This window comes from Bactrocera dorsalis, chromosome 1 (assembly GCF_023373825.1).
Source record: "Bactrocera dorsalis isolate Fly_Bdor chromosome 1, ASM2337382v1, whole genome shotgun sequence".
In the NCBI taxonomy this organism is placed as follows: domain Eukaryota; kingdom Metazoa; phylum Arthropoda; class Insecta; order Diptera; family Tephritidae; genus Bactrocera; species Bactrocera dorsalis.
Window position 1 is genome coordinate 85056309 of NC_064303.1, and position 21849 is coordinate 85078157.

At 37.5% G+C, this 21849-nt stretch overlaps 1 protein-coding gene across 8 annotated transcripts in view; it reads left to right on the plus strand.

Moving 5' to 3' along the window:
- LOC105223163 (neural-cadherin) overlaps positions 1-21849 on the plus strand; it is a 333332-nt gene that overhangs the window by 77331 nt on the left and 234152 nt on the right. For all 8 annotated transcript variants that reach the window (XM_049446299.1, XM_049446300.1, XM_049446304.1 and 5 more), the window contains one exon: positions 15571-17420. In XM_049446299.1, the coding sequence (XP_049302256.1) occupies positions 15719-17420 (1702 nt within the window). In that variant the 5' untranslated portion in view covers positions 15571-15718. The remainder of the gene's footprint in view (positions 1-15570; positions 17421-21849) is intronic.

A 21849-nucleotide genomic window follows, 5' to 3' on the forward strand; every position in this document is an offset into this window, starting at 1 on the left:
CTCAATGATCTCGACGCACTGTGGCGACACAGATAAATGCGGCGGATGTGCCAAAGGTACGGTATAAAAGTAATAAAACACTGAGGTAAGGGACGCTTGAACTTCTTTCCCTTCATCAAGTGCTTCGTCGTTCTTTTCATCGTTCAGGGTAGGCATAGAGGATTTGTCTGGGATTTAGTGTTTGTTGTCGTCGCTGCTCTTCCTTTAGATAAATTAATCAGAAATCAATAGTAATATGGCCACAAAATGAAAAACGGAAAAGTAAAAATGTGTTTGTAAAATGCGCTTTTGTTGATTTTTAGTATTCAGCTTTATTAATAAAAATCTTATATTTTCGTTTGACAATAAGAAAAATTTTCATTATGATAAACTAATATTTCTACAATATTTATGAGTTAAATTCTCCACTGAAGATATGGAAATATCTCATTCAACTGTATCCTTCCCAGTTTTGTTTTACTGATATTCGGAGGTTGCATTGTTGTCTTAGATAACAGTTTGGGACAAATTTGTTGTCAAACGAAAAATTTACCATGAAGAGATTTTTTTGTTTGTATGACAACTACACGCTATCGGCTTTTCCGTCAAATGAGAGGCTTCTTGGATAGAAATATGCAAAACGTTACATACTTAGATATCTTTAAAATTGAGGGACCAAATCGTAAATCTATATACAATATGTATATACTCACTTTCATTACCTACAAAAACGTGCGTCCGCATTAAATCCCAACCTGATTAAAGAGGTTGCCTGTGAGACAATTGTCAACTTTGTCGCAGATTGTTATAAATGAATGGCAGACAAAACCAATACTAAGTGCAAACCCACTCCTTACACACGCGCATGAGGGTGTACATCAGTTGCCTTTGAAACCGTTGCATTGAATTGAATTGCCAGTTCCTTTGCATACTTTAACCTTGACGCTACTTTGCCGAAATCCGCACGCAGTGGCTCACCCTTCGCTGGGTTGGTGGGTGTTGTCTCACGAGGAATCAGCTGAAAAACAAAGCAAATAACTTAATACGAAAAGTATATATTGCAATACATGTATGTATGTGTGTGTGTGTGTGCACGGCTGCATATTGGCGCTCCCATCAGTTTATTAAACCACTTGCGTGTCCGTGCTTTTCCAATACAAGTATGTCTGAGTATGTGTTTAACAATCAATGCATGTCCCTAAACAGACATATACATATTTACAATGTTTATAGTTTACAACGGTTGTACGCTGTAAATGGCGTATTGCACCCTGGTTCAATGCACTTTGCAATTTGGCACTTGCCACGCCGCACACGGGCGCACAGTGCATGAATGCAAAAATATTGATTTTGGCAATGCGCCAATTGATCAACACTACACTATACGAAACAAGCCGAACAACAGCAACAAAAAAATTCTGCCCTATCCATTACTGCCGCCTCCTTCACATTCACAGCTCGAGTACGTTAGCTTTGGCGTGCGGTGTTTTTGATTGTCAGGGTTTTATATACTCGTCTGCACATACATAAGTGTATGTTATATGTATGTATATATGAGAATATGTATATTTTTATGGTTTTGACCATACTCCTTGCTACATGTATGGATGGAAACAGTTCCGCCAGTAAGACATACGAACACTCTTTGTTCCTTGTTTCACATAGATTCTGTGTATAAGTACAGTGGAGATGAAAACTTTACGAATGACTACATCCCACTGGTTTTTTGTCATGTCTATTGTGTTACATTGCATGAAATGAAATATTAAAGGTGTTGCATCCAGCGAAAAATGTGTACATATACATTGTGACAAAAAAGGAATCAGAAATTGTAAAAACGCAACATATTTAATTAATAATTAATAATCAATATTCATTTTGTTGCCCTCAATCCCCACCCTTACGCCAACATTTTTTCCAGTTTTCGAAACATTAATCACATGGAGCCAAATCTGGTGACAAAGTTGATCAATGGTATTCATTGCCTTTTTGAGCTTAAATTCGGTCACAATCGTGGCTCGATGCGATGGTTCATTATCATCGTATAAAATTCATAAATTGTTTTTCCACAATTCCGGCCATTTTTGACGGATGTTCTCACGCAAACGCCTTACTACGGCCAAACGCTTCAATATGCCACCAAACTACGAATATCGGAAAAAACAATGAGCTTTACCATCATTTTTGAGCGTCTTTCGCGTGGTTGTCAAACCCATGAGCCAATAGGATGTCTCATTGGCAGTTATAATGCACTCCATGAATTCCCACATTCGGAGTAAGCACGACAAAGTATGTCCAAAGAGACTTTTCACCGGTACTCTTTTTGAAGAAAATTCAGCTTTATCGGGACGAGTCGAACAAGAACTAGTTTCATACCCAAAATATCCACCAAAATCATTCGAATGGACTCTTGTGATCCTTCTTACACTTTTCTGACGATATTCGAGAACCATAAGCTTTACTTTTTTTTAAATATTTTTAGCAGTTGAAGAGGTTGAACGTCGTCTGGGACGAGGCATGCCTTCAAGGATCTTAAAGACAGCCCTACCAACTTAACAAAATAACTTTTATTTGAAATATCATTTACATGGCAAATTTAATATAATTTCCGGGTGCTATTTTGTCATAATGTAACTTTTACTTTGAAAACAACTTAAACTGTTAACCAGAAATATCTGTGCTTCACTATTTATAATGCACTGGACAGTATGTAACACCTTAAAGGAAACGTCTGAGACCCTATAAAGTAGGGTATACTGCTATACATATGTATAAATGATCCACAAAACGAGCTGAGTCAAGTTTGTCTGTCAGTCTATCTATCAGTCTGTGCGACCGTTTGTCTATATACCTAGTTCGCGAGTATACTCTGTTTTTAAGATATCCGTCTGCAGACATCTCTACACCACTGTAAGTTTACAACCATACATACTATATATACCATATAAATTTTACCGAATTTAGAATGCTAAAGCGGCGAACATTCGCATGGTTTTACTCGCCACTGTATACATTCTTTCAACACATGTAGTTCAACTGTTGCAATTTATTGCGCATAAGCAAGTTCAGGGTATTTCTAAATTAAATCAGGCTTGTTTCAGATTTTTGATTGAATTTTCCATTTTGTTCGATAACAAAGTTATTTGCGAAGTTTCATGCACAGAAAATGGAAAAGTGAATTTTCGGTTGCTTGTTAATTAGTTTAGGTCAAACACACTAACTTTTCGAAGTTTTTTTCTGATTTAAAAGTGGGAAGTAAAAAGAAAAATATTTATGGTAAAAACAAAGTTGAACTTAGAATTTTTTATATGTAAATAAAAAAGTGTCAATAAAATGTTGTGCAAAAACACGTCCGAAAGAGTATCACAAGCCATTATTAAGGAATTTTAGCACTTCTGTTTAGCATATCTGCAGCAACAATCACTTGCGATTTCAACACCCATAAATAAATTAAGTTATTAAATGATTAAACGTTCGAAACGCCTTCTCATATTTTTTCTCATACCTACACTTATTTGCATGCAAATATTTACACAATAATCAATAGCTTTCATCACCAGAATCAACAAAAACTTCAGTCGCATCGCCCGAAAAAAGTATCAGATTCCAAGAATAACACGAAGATTGCGCAAAAGGGAATTACAAGGCAGTTGATATTACTTTTTGCACAACAGAGGAGATATATCAGTAGCATTTGCTTCTTTTTTGTTCTTTTTTGAGCGCCTTTTTGCCACAGCCTTCAGCAACAACTGCAAATTAAGTTGTTAACAACAAAAGTATTGCTCTGCGCATGCGCCAAGGTCACTAAATTGCTGGCTGGGGCGCGCAAACTATGCGCTGAATTAATTATATGAAGAGAAGTGTAAAAATCTATGTGGAAACACTGAAGTCTTGCACTTTGATTCTCCTTCCTCTTTTTCAACGGCTAGCTGAATACTAGTCTTACGTTCAACTAATATAATATTGAAATGTTCTATTAAAATACAATATATACATATGTACATATTGTTTTCTTTATTGGTATCTCAATTTCTTCCGCTCAATTCATCCTAATTTCAAACAAAAAAACTTTCTCACATATTCTCTTAAACATATTTATCCGTAGACGCCGTATCTCACACGACATCTTTCAGAAATTCCCCAATTCAAAATTCCAAAATGATTGCCATATTTTGACAACATCAACCCTCTGCCGCGGCTTAGCCAAGCTGACAGTTGAATTGCTTCCAGGTGTGCAACTTCGCGCAGACGCTCCCTCACTGCGCGTGTGATAAGCAACACACACATTCATTTCAACTATGCGACGATGGCAGCAACAAAATAGCCCGGGGATATTCCACATATGAATTAACGTTGAATTCCCCCGAGTGACAGCGGTAATGCTGCAATCTCAGGTAGGCGCTTCGTTGCGGCTTGGAATTGAGTGTGGCATGCGCCAAGCAACCGTGTATGTGTGTGTGTGACAAGCGGTGTTGCTACGACAAAGCCGTATAAGCCGTAATGACATTTTTATTGAAAGGGCACGATTCCACCGCAGCACACATCTGTGTTTCGTTAACCGTTTTGGGTATTCTTCTTTTTTCTGTTTCCACGTTTGTTTGGAGAAATTTGTAAATGACACTGCGTGAGTGCCAAAGATGAGAAATAAGCATTTTTATTGGTTGTAATTAAGGCAATCGATATGCCTAATGAAGTATTATACAATTGAAGCGCATTTTGATAATGCTAGTGTAAACACACATCTGTTGGTGGAGATTGTCTTGTTGGGAAACATTTAGATGAGATCAACTGAAAAATCGTCAAATTTTAAATTTTTTTATCACTTTTGAATTCTACTACCATCCAACAATATCATTTGGGTTATTAGTAAATTTTTCGTTATTGAAGAATCTTCTTTATTAGCGTGTGCTGACAAGTCAATATCTTTTTATACTTGAATAAGGCAAGGGCAGAGTTCGACTACGCCGTATTATAATTATAAGAATTTCAATTTATTCTTGTTTGTAATTTTAATAATACTAAAAAAATATAGAACTACTACTATAAGCAAAAAATAATAAGACTTTGTTCATAATTTTAAAATTCTTAATACTATTCTAGTCTTAAAAATCTATGTTACCCTCAAATTAAACTTCCTTAGCCCTTATGCCAACGTTTTTTCCAAATCCTCCAAACAGTTGTTAAAGTCAATTTCCGGAATAATGATTCACGTTTAATGTCTTCAATGGACTCAAAACGGTTTCTCCGGAGCGGTCGTTTAAGCTTTCTGCAAAGCTAGAAGTCAAAGGTAGCTGAATCAGGCGAATACGATATTGTTTGAACATTTGGCGAAAAATACGCGAAGAGTCAATACAGTATACGACGGTGCATTATCATGGAGCAAAAACGAAGAGTTGTCGGCCTATAAATCCGGCTTCTTTTTAAGAATAACTTCACGAAAACGACGAATAACACTCAAAACGTACTCCTAGTTGTCGCGATGCTCTTTTTCGAAAAAAAATTTAGTGATTTTGAAACTAATCTTTCACTTTTCTTAGACCAGATATTGACGGCCGTCCTGGATGTGGTTCGTCGTCAACGCGTTCTCGACGCGTATCTCTTTAAATAATTTGTAGCAATCAAAAATATTTGCTCGCGATAAAATATCATTGGAGACCTTTTCCAACATTCTGAATGCAAAAGTTTATTCCAGATAAAAAATTAATGGAACTTCTTGGTTGAAAAATTTCACTCATCGTAAAAATTGTCGAATGCTGTTTATATAATTTAAAAGGACAAGCGTATACTAAACACTAATGAGTATTTTGATGAGAAATTTGGCACAGATGCCACTGACGGTCATACCAAACAAGAAAAAAATCTACAAATGGACGAAACTTAAATTAAAAAGTCTTGGTAGTCTAATTCTAAATACCATGGTCAACTTGAACCAACTCATCATCACTTTATTTTTCCCAGACCAAGGTATATTGGCGCTTACCACGATGTTTGAAACACCCGAAAGGAAACTTCGGAGACCCTATGACCATGTGATATAGCTATGTACGTCTGTCGGTATGTACGTCTGATCCGAAATTTTGCACCCTTTCTTTCACTGAAGGGCTGCTTATTTAGCAGAACGATTAATATCGGATAACTATAGCATATAACTGCCATACAAACTGAAAGATCGGTATAAAGTTCTTGTGAAGAAAACTTTTTCATTTGAGGAAGTATTTTCACGAACGGGGTTTTGTTGAATGTAGCGATGCAATCTCCGAAGATCTATTCATTATGAATATAGAAAGTGAAACATCAAAGTTCTTATAAGAAATCCTCTGTATTTGTAAAGATTATTATATGCATCTCCCGTGTAACTGAACTTAATGATTCTAGTTTTAATATACTTATGCACATTCAAAGTATAGCAAACTCCTGGTCGGGAAAGCCAATTTCCCACACTCAAGTATAACTCAAGCCCAAATTAAGCCCATCTTACTGTTTTAATGTTTAATCTTTTTATGATTACACAGTTAATGGCCGTAGTGTTACCGCTTAGGTGTTAAAAATTAAAAGCCACAAAAGTGAATTTCGATCAATAAAAAGTTTAATAACAATGCAACTAATTAAGTGAACATTAAAGATCAAGTTTTGGCTTTTATTTAGCGACATTCAAAATAACCAATGGCAATCAAATTATTCAAAATAACTACAACCGACAAATCACTTCCAGGTCTCTTAAGCATTTACATCATCACAAAATAAATGTGTTCTAATATATATGTACTTATATGAATGTACAGTAAAAGCTATAAAAAGTCATTTGTTTACATGCATATACATATGTATATGGTACAATAACGTTTTCATCCATTTTTATTGCCCGACATTCCAAACAACTTTTCAGCAACACTTCTGAACATGACCTATTTCCATTGCACCCCTGCCGCTTTCACGTGCGCACAAAAGGTCAATTTCACGCCTAAAATCAAATAATAAAAGTAATTACTCACCGGCTTATTATCGTCGCAAAAAGAACTAACGCAATAATTTAGTGCGGCTCAACATAAAAGCACCCTTACCAGGAACTTTGCGATTCGGTGTGGCAAGCACATGCAAAGCAGCTGTGTCTAATTACGCACTTCTGGGACGCACATGCGGTCCGGCAAAAGGAAAGACATTTCAAATGCAATTGTCACCCTTGTTGAATCCTCCGCCACAAACAGACTAATATGTGCATTGTAGTTAGCCGAGTGTCGTAGATCTGCATACAGCGGCTTGCACCCTTCTGAATTGCACATGCCCACACGCAACTCAGCTGATGGGTGACCCGCCTTGACGTATGCACATATAATTGTCATGTAGCAATGACCATTTTCGAAAGAATATTGTTGGTGTAAGCTAAAATTCTATAAAAAAAATGCAAAAAATGAAATGCAAAAAAAAAGTTAAAACACAGAAAAGTAGTTTCAAGGGCAGTCTGCCTTCACATTGGTGTTGGTACGTTTGGGCATAAGGGTTGACGGTATTAACAGCAGGAATACAGAGAACTAAGTAGTAAAAAGTGTTGGTATAGTGTTCTGTATTAATTCTTCCAAAAATTTGCCTCAATTAGATTTTTTTTTTTTCAAAATAAATATAATTTATCTTTTTTCTTTCTAAGGCCACTATAAATGAGAGATCTATTGTTAACTTGGCATCATTAATCATGAACTTAGTTTATTCTTTTTTATTTCACCTTGACCAGTTCCTACAAATTTTAGTACATATTTCCTACAGGGAAAACTCAACTAAATCAAATATTTTCTGCAGGGAATAAATTGAAACATTTCGGTAAAAGTGGCTATCCAAAGGTATGCTAATACTTACATATGTATATAGCAATGCAGAAAAACAAAAATCCTCCACTTCACGTTGCGTTGCACCACATATGTGTGCCATGATGCGTGCAACGTCAAAAATGTGTGCACTCCACTACTTGAACATTCATGCAACGTTATTTTTCGATTAATACCTCCATACATATAAATGTCCTTGACTTGTTGTAGGGCTCGCACATTGGCCATTTAACCATTCATTTTTACGCTGCCAAACTATCAACAGCGCAACCAACTACTTGACTAACCAACTTTCTTCGGTAGGGGTAATGAAAGGGATAATATACGTATAGACATATAAGGACTGTGGAAATATACATACATATATAATATTATATATAGTTGTTTATTTTTGTTTAAAGGCGCGTTTTAAAATATAAATGCTGAAAGGTTAGGCTGGTTAACAGAAGAGAAATATGAATATTTTATTTTTGATAAGTTTTTAGTGGTCTAGTCTACTCTAAAAAATTTGGATTTTCCGCAATTATTTGCGAAACGAAATTTCATTACATAGAGTCATCAAAAACTAGAATATAATTTATAATCTTGATAGAAGGAGAAGTTTTCACTAAAATCTTACCTGAATCCTTCCCTTCCAAAGAAGAGTGGGAAAGCGGGGAGCTGGACTGAAATGCCGGTGGGAGGTGTTTCACTAAACTTAGACACCAGAATCACCCTCCGACTACCAGACCATTCCAAGTGGAGATCACTGCAATTAAATAATGTCTTTTTGTTCAGACAAATATTTTGCTCACAACAAGAAATATATATGGTATACGAGCATATACAGATAGCCGAGTGTTTCTTAAGTTTCATCACAGATAGTGTAAGATCTTGACCTTTTGGTGGATCTAACGTTCCATTTCAGGATTATCTTGCAAAGGATTACTAAACAAAGTAATATATTTAGTAATATTGTACAACTCGTCGTTCCATCAACTGCGGTACTCGCCGTTGCCAAAAAGCAAAGGACAACAAATATTCCGCAGAAATTCTCTCAAAGACTTGTAACGTCGACTCATCAGATGTTGTCATCGTCCATGTCTCTGCACCATATAGCAGACAGATAGACGAAATTATCTACGACTCCCCCTTGTCCTTGCTCACCACCAGACTCATCTGCTTTGCTTTTTTATCCATTCTGGAGAAAGCAGAAATAATGGCGCGGTTTTGAGGGCAATGATATCAATATCATCGGCATACGCCAGCAGCTGTACACTCTTATAAAAGATTGTACCTGCTCGATTAAGTTCTGCAGCTCGAATAATTTTCTCCAGAAGTATATTGAAGAAGTCACACGATAGAGAGCCGCCTTGTTTAAAACCTCGTTTGGTATCGAACAGCTCGGAGAGGTCCTTTCCGATCCCGACAGAGTTTTTGATATTGCTCAACGTCAGCTTACACAGCCGTATTATCTTTACACGGATGTTATTTTCATTGTGGATGTTTCTTACGTGGCGGGCCCAAACCCAACGCACAACCTTGGGGAAGGAGTTTTTGCTTTTCACTTTAACTCGCCTTTAAACGAATGTTTTTTGGCTACCCAGAGGATACCTGGTCTAAAACCGGAAATTGTGAGCTGCTTGCTCCAAAGTGAGTACCGTTCTGGGAGCTTTCCTACAACAATAATAAGGAATAATGCACTAAGATATGATATTCAAGTAAAATGCTTAATGCTCGCAGTGTCACTCTCTTACAATTCCCCAGCCTATGTATACTTTTTAACCAAATTAACACATCTCTGTTTGAAATAAGCGCAATTTTCACTATGATAACTTTTGTGGCAATTGTGTGTGTGGTCAATTAGCATGCTTTTTATCAAAGTGTTGTAATTTTTTGCATTAGCATATCGAATATGCGCAAAATAGGTTGTTTTGTGGATTGTTAATTTGAGCACTTTCTGTACACAAATACTATTGTAGCAGACTGCAGTCGTACACACTAATGAACAAAAGTTACTTGCAGCGATTGCGGTAAAGTCAAAGCTCGGTTGGAGAGTGCTCAACTACAAAGGCAGCAAAGTTGCAGTTGATATTTTTCATTTTTCTGGGCGGTTGCACTGACTCGGTACTGATTTGCTGCTTGTGTGCGTATTGTTGCAAACTAAAGTTCTGCAACAAAGTTGATATCGCTGGCAGTTGCATCATTGCAGTGGGACTCATTTTGTTTTTTTTGGTTTTGTTTTCCCCTCAGCTGGCTAGTTAAAATATGATAAATGCATAAAGTTTGGTGCAAATTTTGAATTTTTCCGTGCTTGACAGCTGGGTGGTTTCAGTAAATAAGGGACGAGAAAATTTTGTGAAATAATTATTTTTTTTTTGCTTCATTTAAATATGGTGGAATGAGTATTGGAAAGTAAAATATTTGAAAATATAGAGTTGATGTGCTTCTATATATTTTTTTTATAAATTTGTTTTCTTTAAAATTTACGTATTAATAATATTTGTGTTGTCTGATCAGCTTTGCTTCTGACTTTGTGCTGGTTGTTTTCGAGCTCGCTACAAACGCTGCCTTTTCTCGGAACTACTAGCTCCCTTCGGCTCTTTTCCAGGAGATCCCGAAACCTTTAATCCATTATTATTCTTCTTGTAGTTTTGGCTAACACTTTTAACCGAAGAGTGTAGGGGAAAGTGGGTCCAAATACGCATAGCCCCGGTACGCCAGTAAGATTATTATATTACGGAGACACCGGAAACATCGGATACCCGTAAGCTCCGTTCGAGACAAAGATATCTAAGGGCCCCTAGTCAGATATTCTTCGGTATGGGTCGCGTTACACCTTGATGCAGACATTCCTTCAGAAATCTATGCTCTTGAGGAGCAAACAACACCTCGATAAAAAGTCAGACCTTACCTAAATACGTCTCTGCCATCGTCGTGATACTATGTGAAGCGATGTGTGGGAAATGGCACGGTCTTGTTAAAACCAAATGTTGCCGATTTCACGGAGTCAGTTTTCATAACACCATTACAGTCGCCATTGACAGCTACATTCTCATCGGCATCATTTTTGAATAAACAAACCACACCAAAAAGTTGGTTTTTCTGGGAAAATGGCAGCTTTTGAACCTCTTCTGGTTGCTTTTCGTCTCAATTGTAGCAAACTTGCTGGTTTACGTACCCATTTAGTCAGAAATGGGTCTCATCGCTGAACAAAATTTAGCTCGGAAACGACAGATCTTCTTGAAACTTTTCAAGAGCCTATAGGGGAAGACGATGTCACTGGTGAAGGTCGAGCGGCTTCAGTTCTTGCACAAACTGCATTTTGTGCGCTCTCAATTTAAGCTCTCGAAGTAAAATGCGCGAATTCGTTCCATAAGTCAGCCCGAGTTGCTGCGAACGGCGCTGAATCTACTGTCGAATATTATTCAATAATGAATGCTGGATCTCAAGATGGGTGAGGGTGTTGCGATTAGTACGCTGAGCAGGCCGATTAGCAAGCAATATTTGGTTTGCTTTTGTTTTTCAAATAAATTAACGTAAAATTTTCAAATGAATTATTTGTGTGGGGTACTTCAATACTTAACGTCTCCAACCATGAAATCAGATAATTATTTTTTAATTAAAATTTAATTATAAATGTGTATTTATGTTTATATGTAATTAACTTTTTGATTATCCGACACATTGAAAAAAAATAAAATATTTATTTGTCACCTTATAATTATGTATTTTTGATTCACCAATCGATTTCTATTACTGATTAAATAACTCTAAAAAATTGTAAATGCCACTTACGGGCTTTGCCACTAATTAGATAAAGCTACCAGAAATAATCTCTGTCTAATCTAGGAAAATCTAAATAGCCAGCGTCACAGTTAGTGTGATACAAATTAGCTAAGCCGAGCATCTGCATAACTATCAGTGCCGGCATCTGAAAAAGTTTATAATTACAATAAAAACGCCATTATTGTTTACAAGGCACCAACAACATTTTCATATAAACCGTTTTCAGCTTTCCAGCTTTCGAGTCTAATCCGTTGACGGCTAATTCGAATTATTTACTTTTTGTATAAGCTGATTGCATTTTATTGACCAACGAGCTGTACAAAGGGAAAAGCGCATCAGCAGAGTTCTACCCGTTCCTAGCGAGTATATCTATGTGCATATACGTATGTATGTTATATGTATATATGTGTGTGCGCTGTGCCGCACTGTCTCGCCGATTGTATTCAAAATAAATTAGTATCTTTTATCTTGTCGCACATAAATCAATGTTGGCGGGACCAGAGTCATAAATATGTTGACATTCATTAAATTAACCACAGAGCGACTTTGCGAAGTATTTTAAATTAAAGCAATGGAGCATTTTAAATTTTTTATAAAAAATTAAGTATTGGTATATTGCTCATTCGACGCTTCTGTTGCACTCTTGATTTTATTGATTTTTACTACACAAACAGGTGTAAAATGTCATTAAGAGTGTTGTCTTGCATCCAGCAGAGCCAGATGCAGCCTTAGAAAATGGTGCTGAAAAATTGAAATAAAAAATAAATAAAACATCGGCAGGTGTCTAATTCGAAGAGTTTTACAACCTATAATTTAGATGAAAAAATTATACATAATAATGCAGATGATATGCTGATTAGCCGGTTTAAGGCCGAGGAATTTCAATTATATTGTATATGGCTTGTATATACCGATGCAGCAGAGAAATTTGATTTATTTTAAATGAACATGCCATAAAGCGCATGTAAAACACAACTAGTTGTTGTTGCTTTTCAGTTTTGAGCACAGAGCGATTTCAACTCATACATATGAATGTATGTATATGTATGTAAATACCGCAATTAAAGACCACACGTCACATACAAATTACAACCGAAATTATGGCTATTCACAGTTAACGGTACAGAAAAAAAGGAGTGAAAATGGCTTACAAATTATGTGTAAATATCAGCCAGATGCGGCAAAGGGCACTTTGTCATTGTGTGGGTGCAATTAAAATTTGGTGCTGTTGTTGGTGAAACCGTTTAGATGGGCGCAACAACATACATTTACATACGAAACAATTGAAGGCAAAAATCAAACAGACAATGGTAATCGATTTGCATAAATACTAGCAGACAAACACTTGTTTACACATATGTGCGTTCGTGTATACATGTGTATATTATAAACTCTATATCGCCATATCGTATGCAGCGGTAGCCTGTGCTGGCTGTCAGGCAGCTGGTATTCGTCGGTATATTACAAAAAAGCTCAAAATCATTGTGTTCAAACTCATTTAAAAGCCATTTAACAAGTGGGATGCGCCTCAATTACTGCTGGAACAGACGCGTATATATTTATTGAACCTGGACCGCCGACTGCGATGCAGCGGTGGAAAATGAAATAAATTTCAATGCGTTGTACCAAGCATGTTATTGTAGTAACAACAAATTATAGCAAAACAAGAAATGCAAACACCGAATTGTTTAATAATATTTACAATGCTGTCAATAATTTGAAAATGTATTTCCAACTTTCAAACCTTGTTAACAAGGCGCTGCAATGTTGCCCAAGCCATTTGCAAGCCTAGCAGGAAATCGAGCTTAGAGTTTTCATATTAGTATTACCGGTGGTATAAATATCCGAGAGCTGAAGCGATTACATTTCTCAAATATATTGAACAAATGTTTAATACATCCAACAAATGTAATCAATTGTATTTGGGGTAACCGTTGGGGTCCTTTAAAATCTTTTAGATGTCCTAATGAGAACTCGCTCTCCTGAGAATTTTTGGCGTCGCCATGGAAATTTTAAAACAACTTATCATTATTTTATTTATAAGATACTCGCAAATTGTTTATCAAAAGAAAACCGATTTTTCTCGATTTCAAAATTCATAACCTGTATGAAACTTCAATTATCTTTCACCCACCTATATATTATTCCTAAATATTTCATTAACTACGCTCGGGTTATGTTTCGTGTTGTAATTTTTACTGAGTTTACCTTATTCAATTGCCTTTTACTGTTGTAAAGAAGCTATTGGCAAATGGTGGGGTCTCCCACTGAAAGTGGTCCTCTTGCTCTACCACACCATAACTCAGCCCATTATGTTCTCTGCAGTCTTAATGTGATAGAGGGCTCTAGAAAAGACCAATTTTGTAAATAAACTCGAGAGCGTTCAACAGGCTGCGCTCATCAGCATGTATGGGGCAATAACATTCACTTGATCATGCCAGTGCCTGTAGACACCATCGGAATGTGTATGGCTGCGAAAGTTGCTGGGTTTTTAAAAGAATACATGTCTGAACACTGGGAAATCCTCACACACTTTGATTTCATACGGAATCACTTGGATCATGAGTCGGGAAACCGAAGCCATTGGAGTAGAGGGGCAGTAAGCTTCTTTACGGATGGGTCAAAGTTTGGGAAGAAGATTGGTGGAGGGAGCTCTCTATCAACTTCAGTTTTAGACTTCTTGGCTATTGCAGTGTTTTTCAGGACGAGGTTGCAGCCATTAAGGTAGTAGTACAATATATTTACTGCTCCGGAGTGGAGCCTCCTTCAGAGGGGTGATCATCTACCCAGATAGCAGGGCCGCGATACTAGCCTTGAACTTATTAACAGTGTGTTTAGGGTTGGTAAAGGAGTGCCTAACTTCGTTATTAATAGCATCGAGTCTCTTTGTGATAAAAGACGACAGGTGGGGAATCGCAGTAAATTGTAAAGCTAATGAGCTAACGAGGAAAGTCAACCTAGAACTGCTATCACTAGAATCAGAACGGGTCGGTGCCCCGCTTTGTGTTATACTAATCATTTGCTAATTTATAAGTTCGAGCACAGGAGCTCTATGGCTTCACAACGAACTGTATATAGCAGTCCAGATGCGAGCTCTCTAGATCAGCCATCCAACCTAACATAACCTTGTGTAAAATATTAGATCTAATAAAAAATTACCTATATGGCATTTAATGTTAGCCACCAACTGGTGCCATGTTTCTCCTATTTCATTTTGCTCAAAAAATTATTTAAATAATTTTTGTGTTGTACACCTTTACTCTCTCAATATCGATGATTTTCTTTCTCCCATTTCATTCCATTTGAACACCAAAAAAAACTGAATATATGTATAATATATAGGTACATTTTTTTAACTCAAGTGCCCCCTACAGTTCACACTGTGTTTAATGACATCCATTGTCTCTCTATGCTAATGACGTTTTAATTTCGGCGTAATTGTTGTGACACGCTGACGCAGTCGGCATTATTTCTTTTGGCTTAATCGATTTCTGTTTAATTGCAATGAGCATAATTATTGGTGGTGTGGCAAGTTGAAATTTATTATAGCACAAATTGGCGGTTGATTGTGGAACGTTAGGTATTGGAAAATTGGAAGAGAGAGAAGTGAAGAAAAATGTCAAGGCAAGTGCTAATTGACAATGATATTAAGTTAATTGATGATTATTCTCTTAAGTAAAGTTATGGAAGAAGAAATGCGATGCAGTTTCCATTATGTACTTAAAAATTAGCACAAAGGAATTTTCTATTGAAGAAAGTTATTGGATTATCAAAACGATGCTTAAATGCTTGAAGATTTTTACTTATGAAACTAACTAGGTCACGTTCAAGTAATAAGAGGAACAAAAATTAGTTAATTATTTAGAAGCTATTCTTGCTTACTAGGAAAGGTTCAATATGTTAACCGAATATTAAAATTTGTGCAACTTATCATATTACCATCTACAAGTGTAAATAATATAGACAAATAAACTAAATGCTCATTATTTTCTCTCTTTCTTTCCAGCTCCCTGAAAATGTATTAAAACCGAGCAATTAAACTCAAAACAGTGTTTACTAAAACTAATCGACGAGTGCAATCGACTGTGCAAAAATTTGTGCAAAAAGCATCTTAAAGTTCGAAACAGCGAAACAAATACAAAACGCGTGCCAAAATGGCGGCGCGTTGCTCTTCCGAGCTGCAGCAGCAGCGGGGGCATTCGCATAACAGACCAACACGCGATTTCGATACAGTGCCCCGAACAAACCCGCGTATTTCGTCCACTCGCTCAAAAAATATCGTGTCGCATTTCTTCCATACGCCACCTTCATTGCCTCGCTGCTACATGTTGGCCGTCATTATCAGCGCGCTGCTCATGCATATTTCCAATACGCAAGCGCATATGACCGCAACTGCCAACGGCGAAGGCATGTCGCATGCGGTTGGTATTTCGGCGGCAAATGCAGCGCGTATGTTGGCCGGCAGCGGTGGCACAACCGGCAGTGAGTACTCCCTTGTACTGCCACATGATACCTATCCCGGTTTTAGTATTAAGCGATTCAAGACAATGGCAGTGAATGATACGACCTCATCGGCGGCAAAAGCTTCCTCGTCGGCATCGACATCTGTTGGCGCTTATCATATGCTTGCCGGTGATTACTCCAAATATTTTACAGTACTCGATGATGGTGTGGTTATGACTACATCCGATATCTCCCCACTAGTTAATCGTCCGGTGAATCTCGTTGTGGTCGAGGAGACACCCAACGCCACCAATACACATAATTTACAGTTGTTTGTTATGCATCGTAGCGACATGTTGCGCTTCCCCGGCACTATGCTGGATGCAAGTGGGGAGGTGCGTGAGAATCGCCCCACAGGCACACGTGTACGCGGCATACCATTAATGCAGGCGTTGAGTGGCGATGCCGCTGTTGAAAATAATACCGGTGCACCCAAGAAAGTGCGTTACACCATCATTGACGGCAATGATGATGAGGCATTTGCTTTGCAGACGCGTAAGTCCACTAAAGAAAGCGCTAAGAACGTAGAATCTATCACAGTGGATAGTGATGGTGAAGCTGGTGTGTGGTTGGTCACCAATCGACCATTGGATCGTGAAACGAAAGCGCACTATGACTTATCGGTACAGGCCTCAGATGTAGATGAACTCGATAAGATCATCTCGAAAATTCAGGTGGCTGTGCTGGACGAAAATGATAACCACCCTATATTCAAATCCACCGAATACAAATTCGCTATTGCCGGTCAGAAGAGCACCGGCTTAGAGGGCAACACAACAACCACTTGGAAACGGTTCAGCATACTGGGTAAGGTTGAAGCTACTGACGCGGACGGTGATAAGATCGCCTATAGACTAAGTGCGCCAAATAATATTGTCATCATTGTGCCACAAACTGGCGAAATTATGTTGGCAGATCAACCTCACGCCTCCGAATTATTGATCGAGGTAGAAGCGCACGACTTACGCTATCCCAGTTTGGTGAGCAAGCAACCAGCTAAAGTATTGCTAGAGTTCTTAGCGCCAGAACCGGTTTCGTTTATAATGCAACACTTGGAGCACGATGCCATCAATGAGCATTCACATCATCGCGAGAAACGTCGGGTAACGCGCGCGGTACGCCCGACTAAACGCATCGAGTTTACTGAAGCCGATGGCGATACCGAAGGTAAATCCGTCTTCCAGTTGGAGAAAGAGACCGATAAGGAAACTTTTAAAATACGCGACGACAATCCGTGGGTGACAGTCGAAACAAATGGCGCGGTGCGTGTGAAAAAGAAGTGGGACTACGAAGAGCTGGGTCCAGAGAAAACAATTGATTTTTGGGTGATCATCACGAACACTGGACAACATGGTGAGTGTTACTAATTATTATTAACCTCAGTACATATGTTTGTCTGTCGAATGTCAATATTCTTACCATACATATATTACATACATATATACATACATATATTAACTAGGGTCAATCCATTAGCTGTTTTTGTAAAACAGACACGAGTACATACATATACATACATATGTGTATGAACTATTCGTATTAATATCTTTTAATATAAATGAATTAATTTAAATTTTTGCCTACATAGATATGTGGCAGTAATCAAAAAAATATGTCCACTCAAGGCCTTTTATTTCCGCTACCATTTCTTCGGCTATCTCTCCTGCTTTTGACATTTTCCACCATCGCATTTCAACCACAGACGTAGTCCATGGAGGTAAACAAAACCCGTTGTTCGTCTGTAGGAACGCAATGGCAGTGAAATGAAAACAAATGTCATTGTAGAGATGGAAAAACTTTCAAAAAAATGCTGTCAGCTTTGACAGAAGAGCACATAAAATAGTAAAGCTAACAAAATGGCAATAAGTGATGGCAGGACAAAGAGAGCTAATTTCGCGTTTGCACATGCGCTAAAATTTTGCGGCGAAAACAAAAGAATCGGACATGTGGTGAAAAACATTCGCAAAAATTTCAAATGGTAGAAATGGAAGCGAGAGTCACTTGTGCGCTCTAACGAAACGTTGGTGAATGTTTACTTAGACAAATTTTCCGCATATAGAGTTTGCGAGAGAGAGTGAAAGTAAACTCACCAATAAATTTCACTCAATTATCTGCAGTACTCAACACTCTATTAATATTCGAGTATCTACTAAGGCTTACTGGAGTAGATTGTTCAGGCATATTCCAGACTATGCGGACAGATTCATCACCAACGCACCCTCCAAAGAACTACGCAGAGTTTGTTTCGAGAGAATCACGTTTCTCTCACACACTTACTCATTTGCTCACGTTTACAATTTCACTCACAGCCACCCGCAATTTACGTAGATATGTATGTATATGTATATACAGTTTTAGACATACATAAACCCGCTGATTTAAGTGCTATCCGGTTGTTTATAGTAGCCTGAGCTCAGATTTTTTATTTTCTGAGATTTATTTTGCGTATCTGTATCTGTTTTGATTTGATGTCGTTAAAAAGAACGCGGCTGGTTACACTCAGCCCTCCTCACACAGAATTTTAAATAAAACGTTTGCTGGAAATAAACCGTCTTTTGAATAAATAATTTTGAATTCTAAAAAAGATAAATAGTAGAGTATTATTCTAGGATGTTTTAAGTTTTTTTCATCGGGACGAAAATGTGTAAATTACGGGCATTAGACACACGTGAGAGAAGTCATAACCAAACACAAAGTAACAAGTTAATTGAAAAGAGTGTGCTGCTGTTGGCGTACTGATAACATTAGTGTCAACAACAGAGCCTTTAGTTCTGATTTCTCCAAACTGGATATAGCAGATGGGTCTGGTAATAAACGAGTGCAACGCAAAATATCTCCTGTCATGAAACAAACAGTCGACGCACTCGCGACTAGGCACCCACGTCACTGTTGTCAGTCATAACTTCGAGGCCGTATATAATTTAGTCTATCTTGGAACCAGAATCAACACTAGCAACTATGTCTGCTTCGAAATCCAACGCAAAATAACTCTTGCCAACAGATGCTACTTCGGACTGAGTAGGCAATTGAGAAGTAAAGTCCTCTCTCCACGAACGAAAACCAATTTTTATAAGTCACTCATTATTCCGGTGCTTCTATATGGTAAAGAGGCATGGACGATTACAACATCTGATGAGTCGGCGTTGCGAGTTTTCGAGAAAAAGGTTCTGCGGAAGATTTATGGTCCTTGGCGAGATGGCAACGGCCAAAATAGCATTCGATGGAACGATGAGCTGTATGAGATATATGAAGACATTGGCATGTTGAGCGAATTAAAAGACAGCGGCTGCGCTGGCTAGGTCATGTTGTCCGTATAGATGAAAACACTCCAGCTCTGAAAGTATTCGACGCATTACCCGCCGGGAGAAGCAGAGGAAGAGGAAGATCTCCACTACGTTGGGATGACCAGTTGGAGAAGAACCTGGAACTTGGAATCTCCAATTGGCGCCAGATTGCAGAAAGAAGAAACGACTGGTGCGCTGTTGTTAACTCGTCTATAGTGGTTTCTACGCCAGTAAAGACGTCGGTAATAACTTCTTTTTGGCGTCCACTGCGTTCACCGTCTTTGGAGCTCATTTCACCATTTCTAAACTTAGCATACCAATCCCTGATGATTAGTTTTCGATGCACAGTGTTCGGAAACTCATCATCAAGAAAAGTTTTTGCTTCAACTATATTTCTTGCCTCTACGTTGCTCTTTGTCCTACTTTTCCAATAAGCTTTGTCGAAAAATGTTGAACAATTCCGAATTTTGTAGGAAAATATTTTTATTTTGAAGGCTCAGTACTTATGGCACCGTTTCTTTCATCGTTGTTTTCATTCGTTATTCTACTAGTACAAAGTCACGTGTATCAGCTAAATTAGATGTGAATATGGAAGTAATTCTAAATAATTTTCGGGTTTTTCGAGACATTGACATATAACTAAGTATTATGTATATGTTTTGTGGGATATTATGTACAACTCTTCTTGCATATGTTTTTGTGTTTTTTGAAGTACCCATAGTGGATCAAGGGTGAAAAATTCGACTAACTTTCTAACATACCTAAGATAGTTACAAAAAAGAAACAAAAAAATACAAATAAAATGCACCCTGCACTCATCTAAGTCCACGAATGAGTTCAGTAGATCGACCAAAGATCTAATAAATCTGAGATACCTTTCGGCTTTTAATAAAAGATATAAAGTACTTAATTATATCTGTGTCTTTCTTATAATTCATACTGTATATTGTTTATGAGTACTGACATTTTATATTTCCTAATTAAATGCTTAATGTAGAATACCAGCTTCAATTCCGCCTAGCTTTCCACTACCGACAACTATCAGCAATCACTATCTCACTATCCATAGCCAACTCTTAAAGCTCATTGCTTCTTCACATCACCTTACATGTGGCTTATATGTTGACTTCTCGTGTTTTCACACCGTAACAACATTAACAGCGGCTTTTTCGTGCTAAAATGTCAGACTTTTGAACACAGCAACTGGGGCAGGAACGACCCCTCCCAATGCATAGTGTTTTATCTACCTGCGAATACTTATACAACTAGTATTATAGAGATCTAGTTCCACAAACCTTCTGTATACCAGCATCTAAGACTTGTGTGTGTGGGTGTTTGCATAGCACTCAACTTACGAGTACTTGGCCTAAATTTACAGCCGTCTTGGGTCTCATATTCAACCATTTGCACATGACCCAGTGTACAATAGCTTCGGTAGTCAACTCTGCCAGCAGCCACCCGCACAATTCTCACCTGCTTCACTTCAGTTTCGTGCGTGCGCTGTGAATTTGCATTTGTGTGTGTGTGTGTGAGTGTGGGTGTACATTTCTTTCCTCCTTTACTTGAAGAATTTTTACTATTTGTGCTAACATGTTTACTTTGCTTAGTACTATCAGAATAACTAGAAAATATACTCGCTGCTAGTTGTAGTGCAACGTGTTTCACTTTTCATGTACACAATAATGCCGTTAAAATGCTTTGAACTACTCAACGTAACCGGGTTTACGCTTATGAGTCCTTCACAAAAAAACGAAACTCTATTCTGTTGTGCACAAGCGTAACAAAACAAAGTCGCATATATGTACTGTATGTATGTATGGTATTCACAAACGCAGCATACAAGACATTTGTGCTTTTTGCTGCAGAATTTGTTTTACAAAAATGAGCTTGGTGCAAAAGAGCAAGTGTGTAAAGAAGGATACAGTTTACGCTTATTTTTTTTCTCATGCTTTTAAAGTTTAGATTTAATTTTTTTTTTTACAGTACACTTTTTTGTATTGTAGTAAGAATTTACATTTTTACCGGTTGTACATACTCTTTCTGATTACAGCTTAATGCAAATTTACTTCTTTAAAATATCGAAAACTTAAGAACCGATATTATATTGTATTCGTAAGGCCATCTATGATTGAAAAAAATTTAATAAGTTTAAAATACATATCACTAAATTTTCTTTGCGTCCTAACCTCTGAAAATTGTTGAATTCGGAAACACTACTAACTCACTCATTTAACAAATAAGTGATTTAGTTAAGATATTGGATCAAGATAGTGCAATGAAAATTGTATCCCATCCCAGCGACGTTCAGAACACCGTATTCTCGAATGAGTGGTTCGTCACAAAATATGTAATCGGGTGCTACGTTGTATTCAACTAATATTACCAACACAGATCCTGACATAACGTAACATTTTTAAGATTGTGTGTCAAAAGTTACGGCACAGTTTGGTAGAATTTTAGAAGTTTTGGAATTATTTTCTAAATAATCACAGATGTTG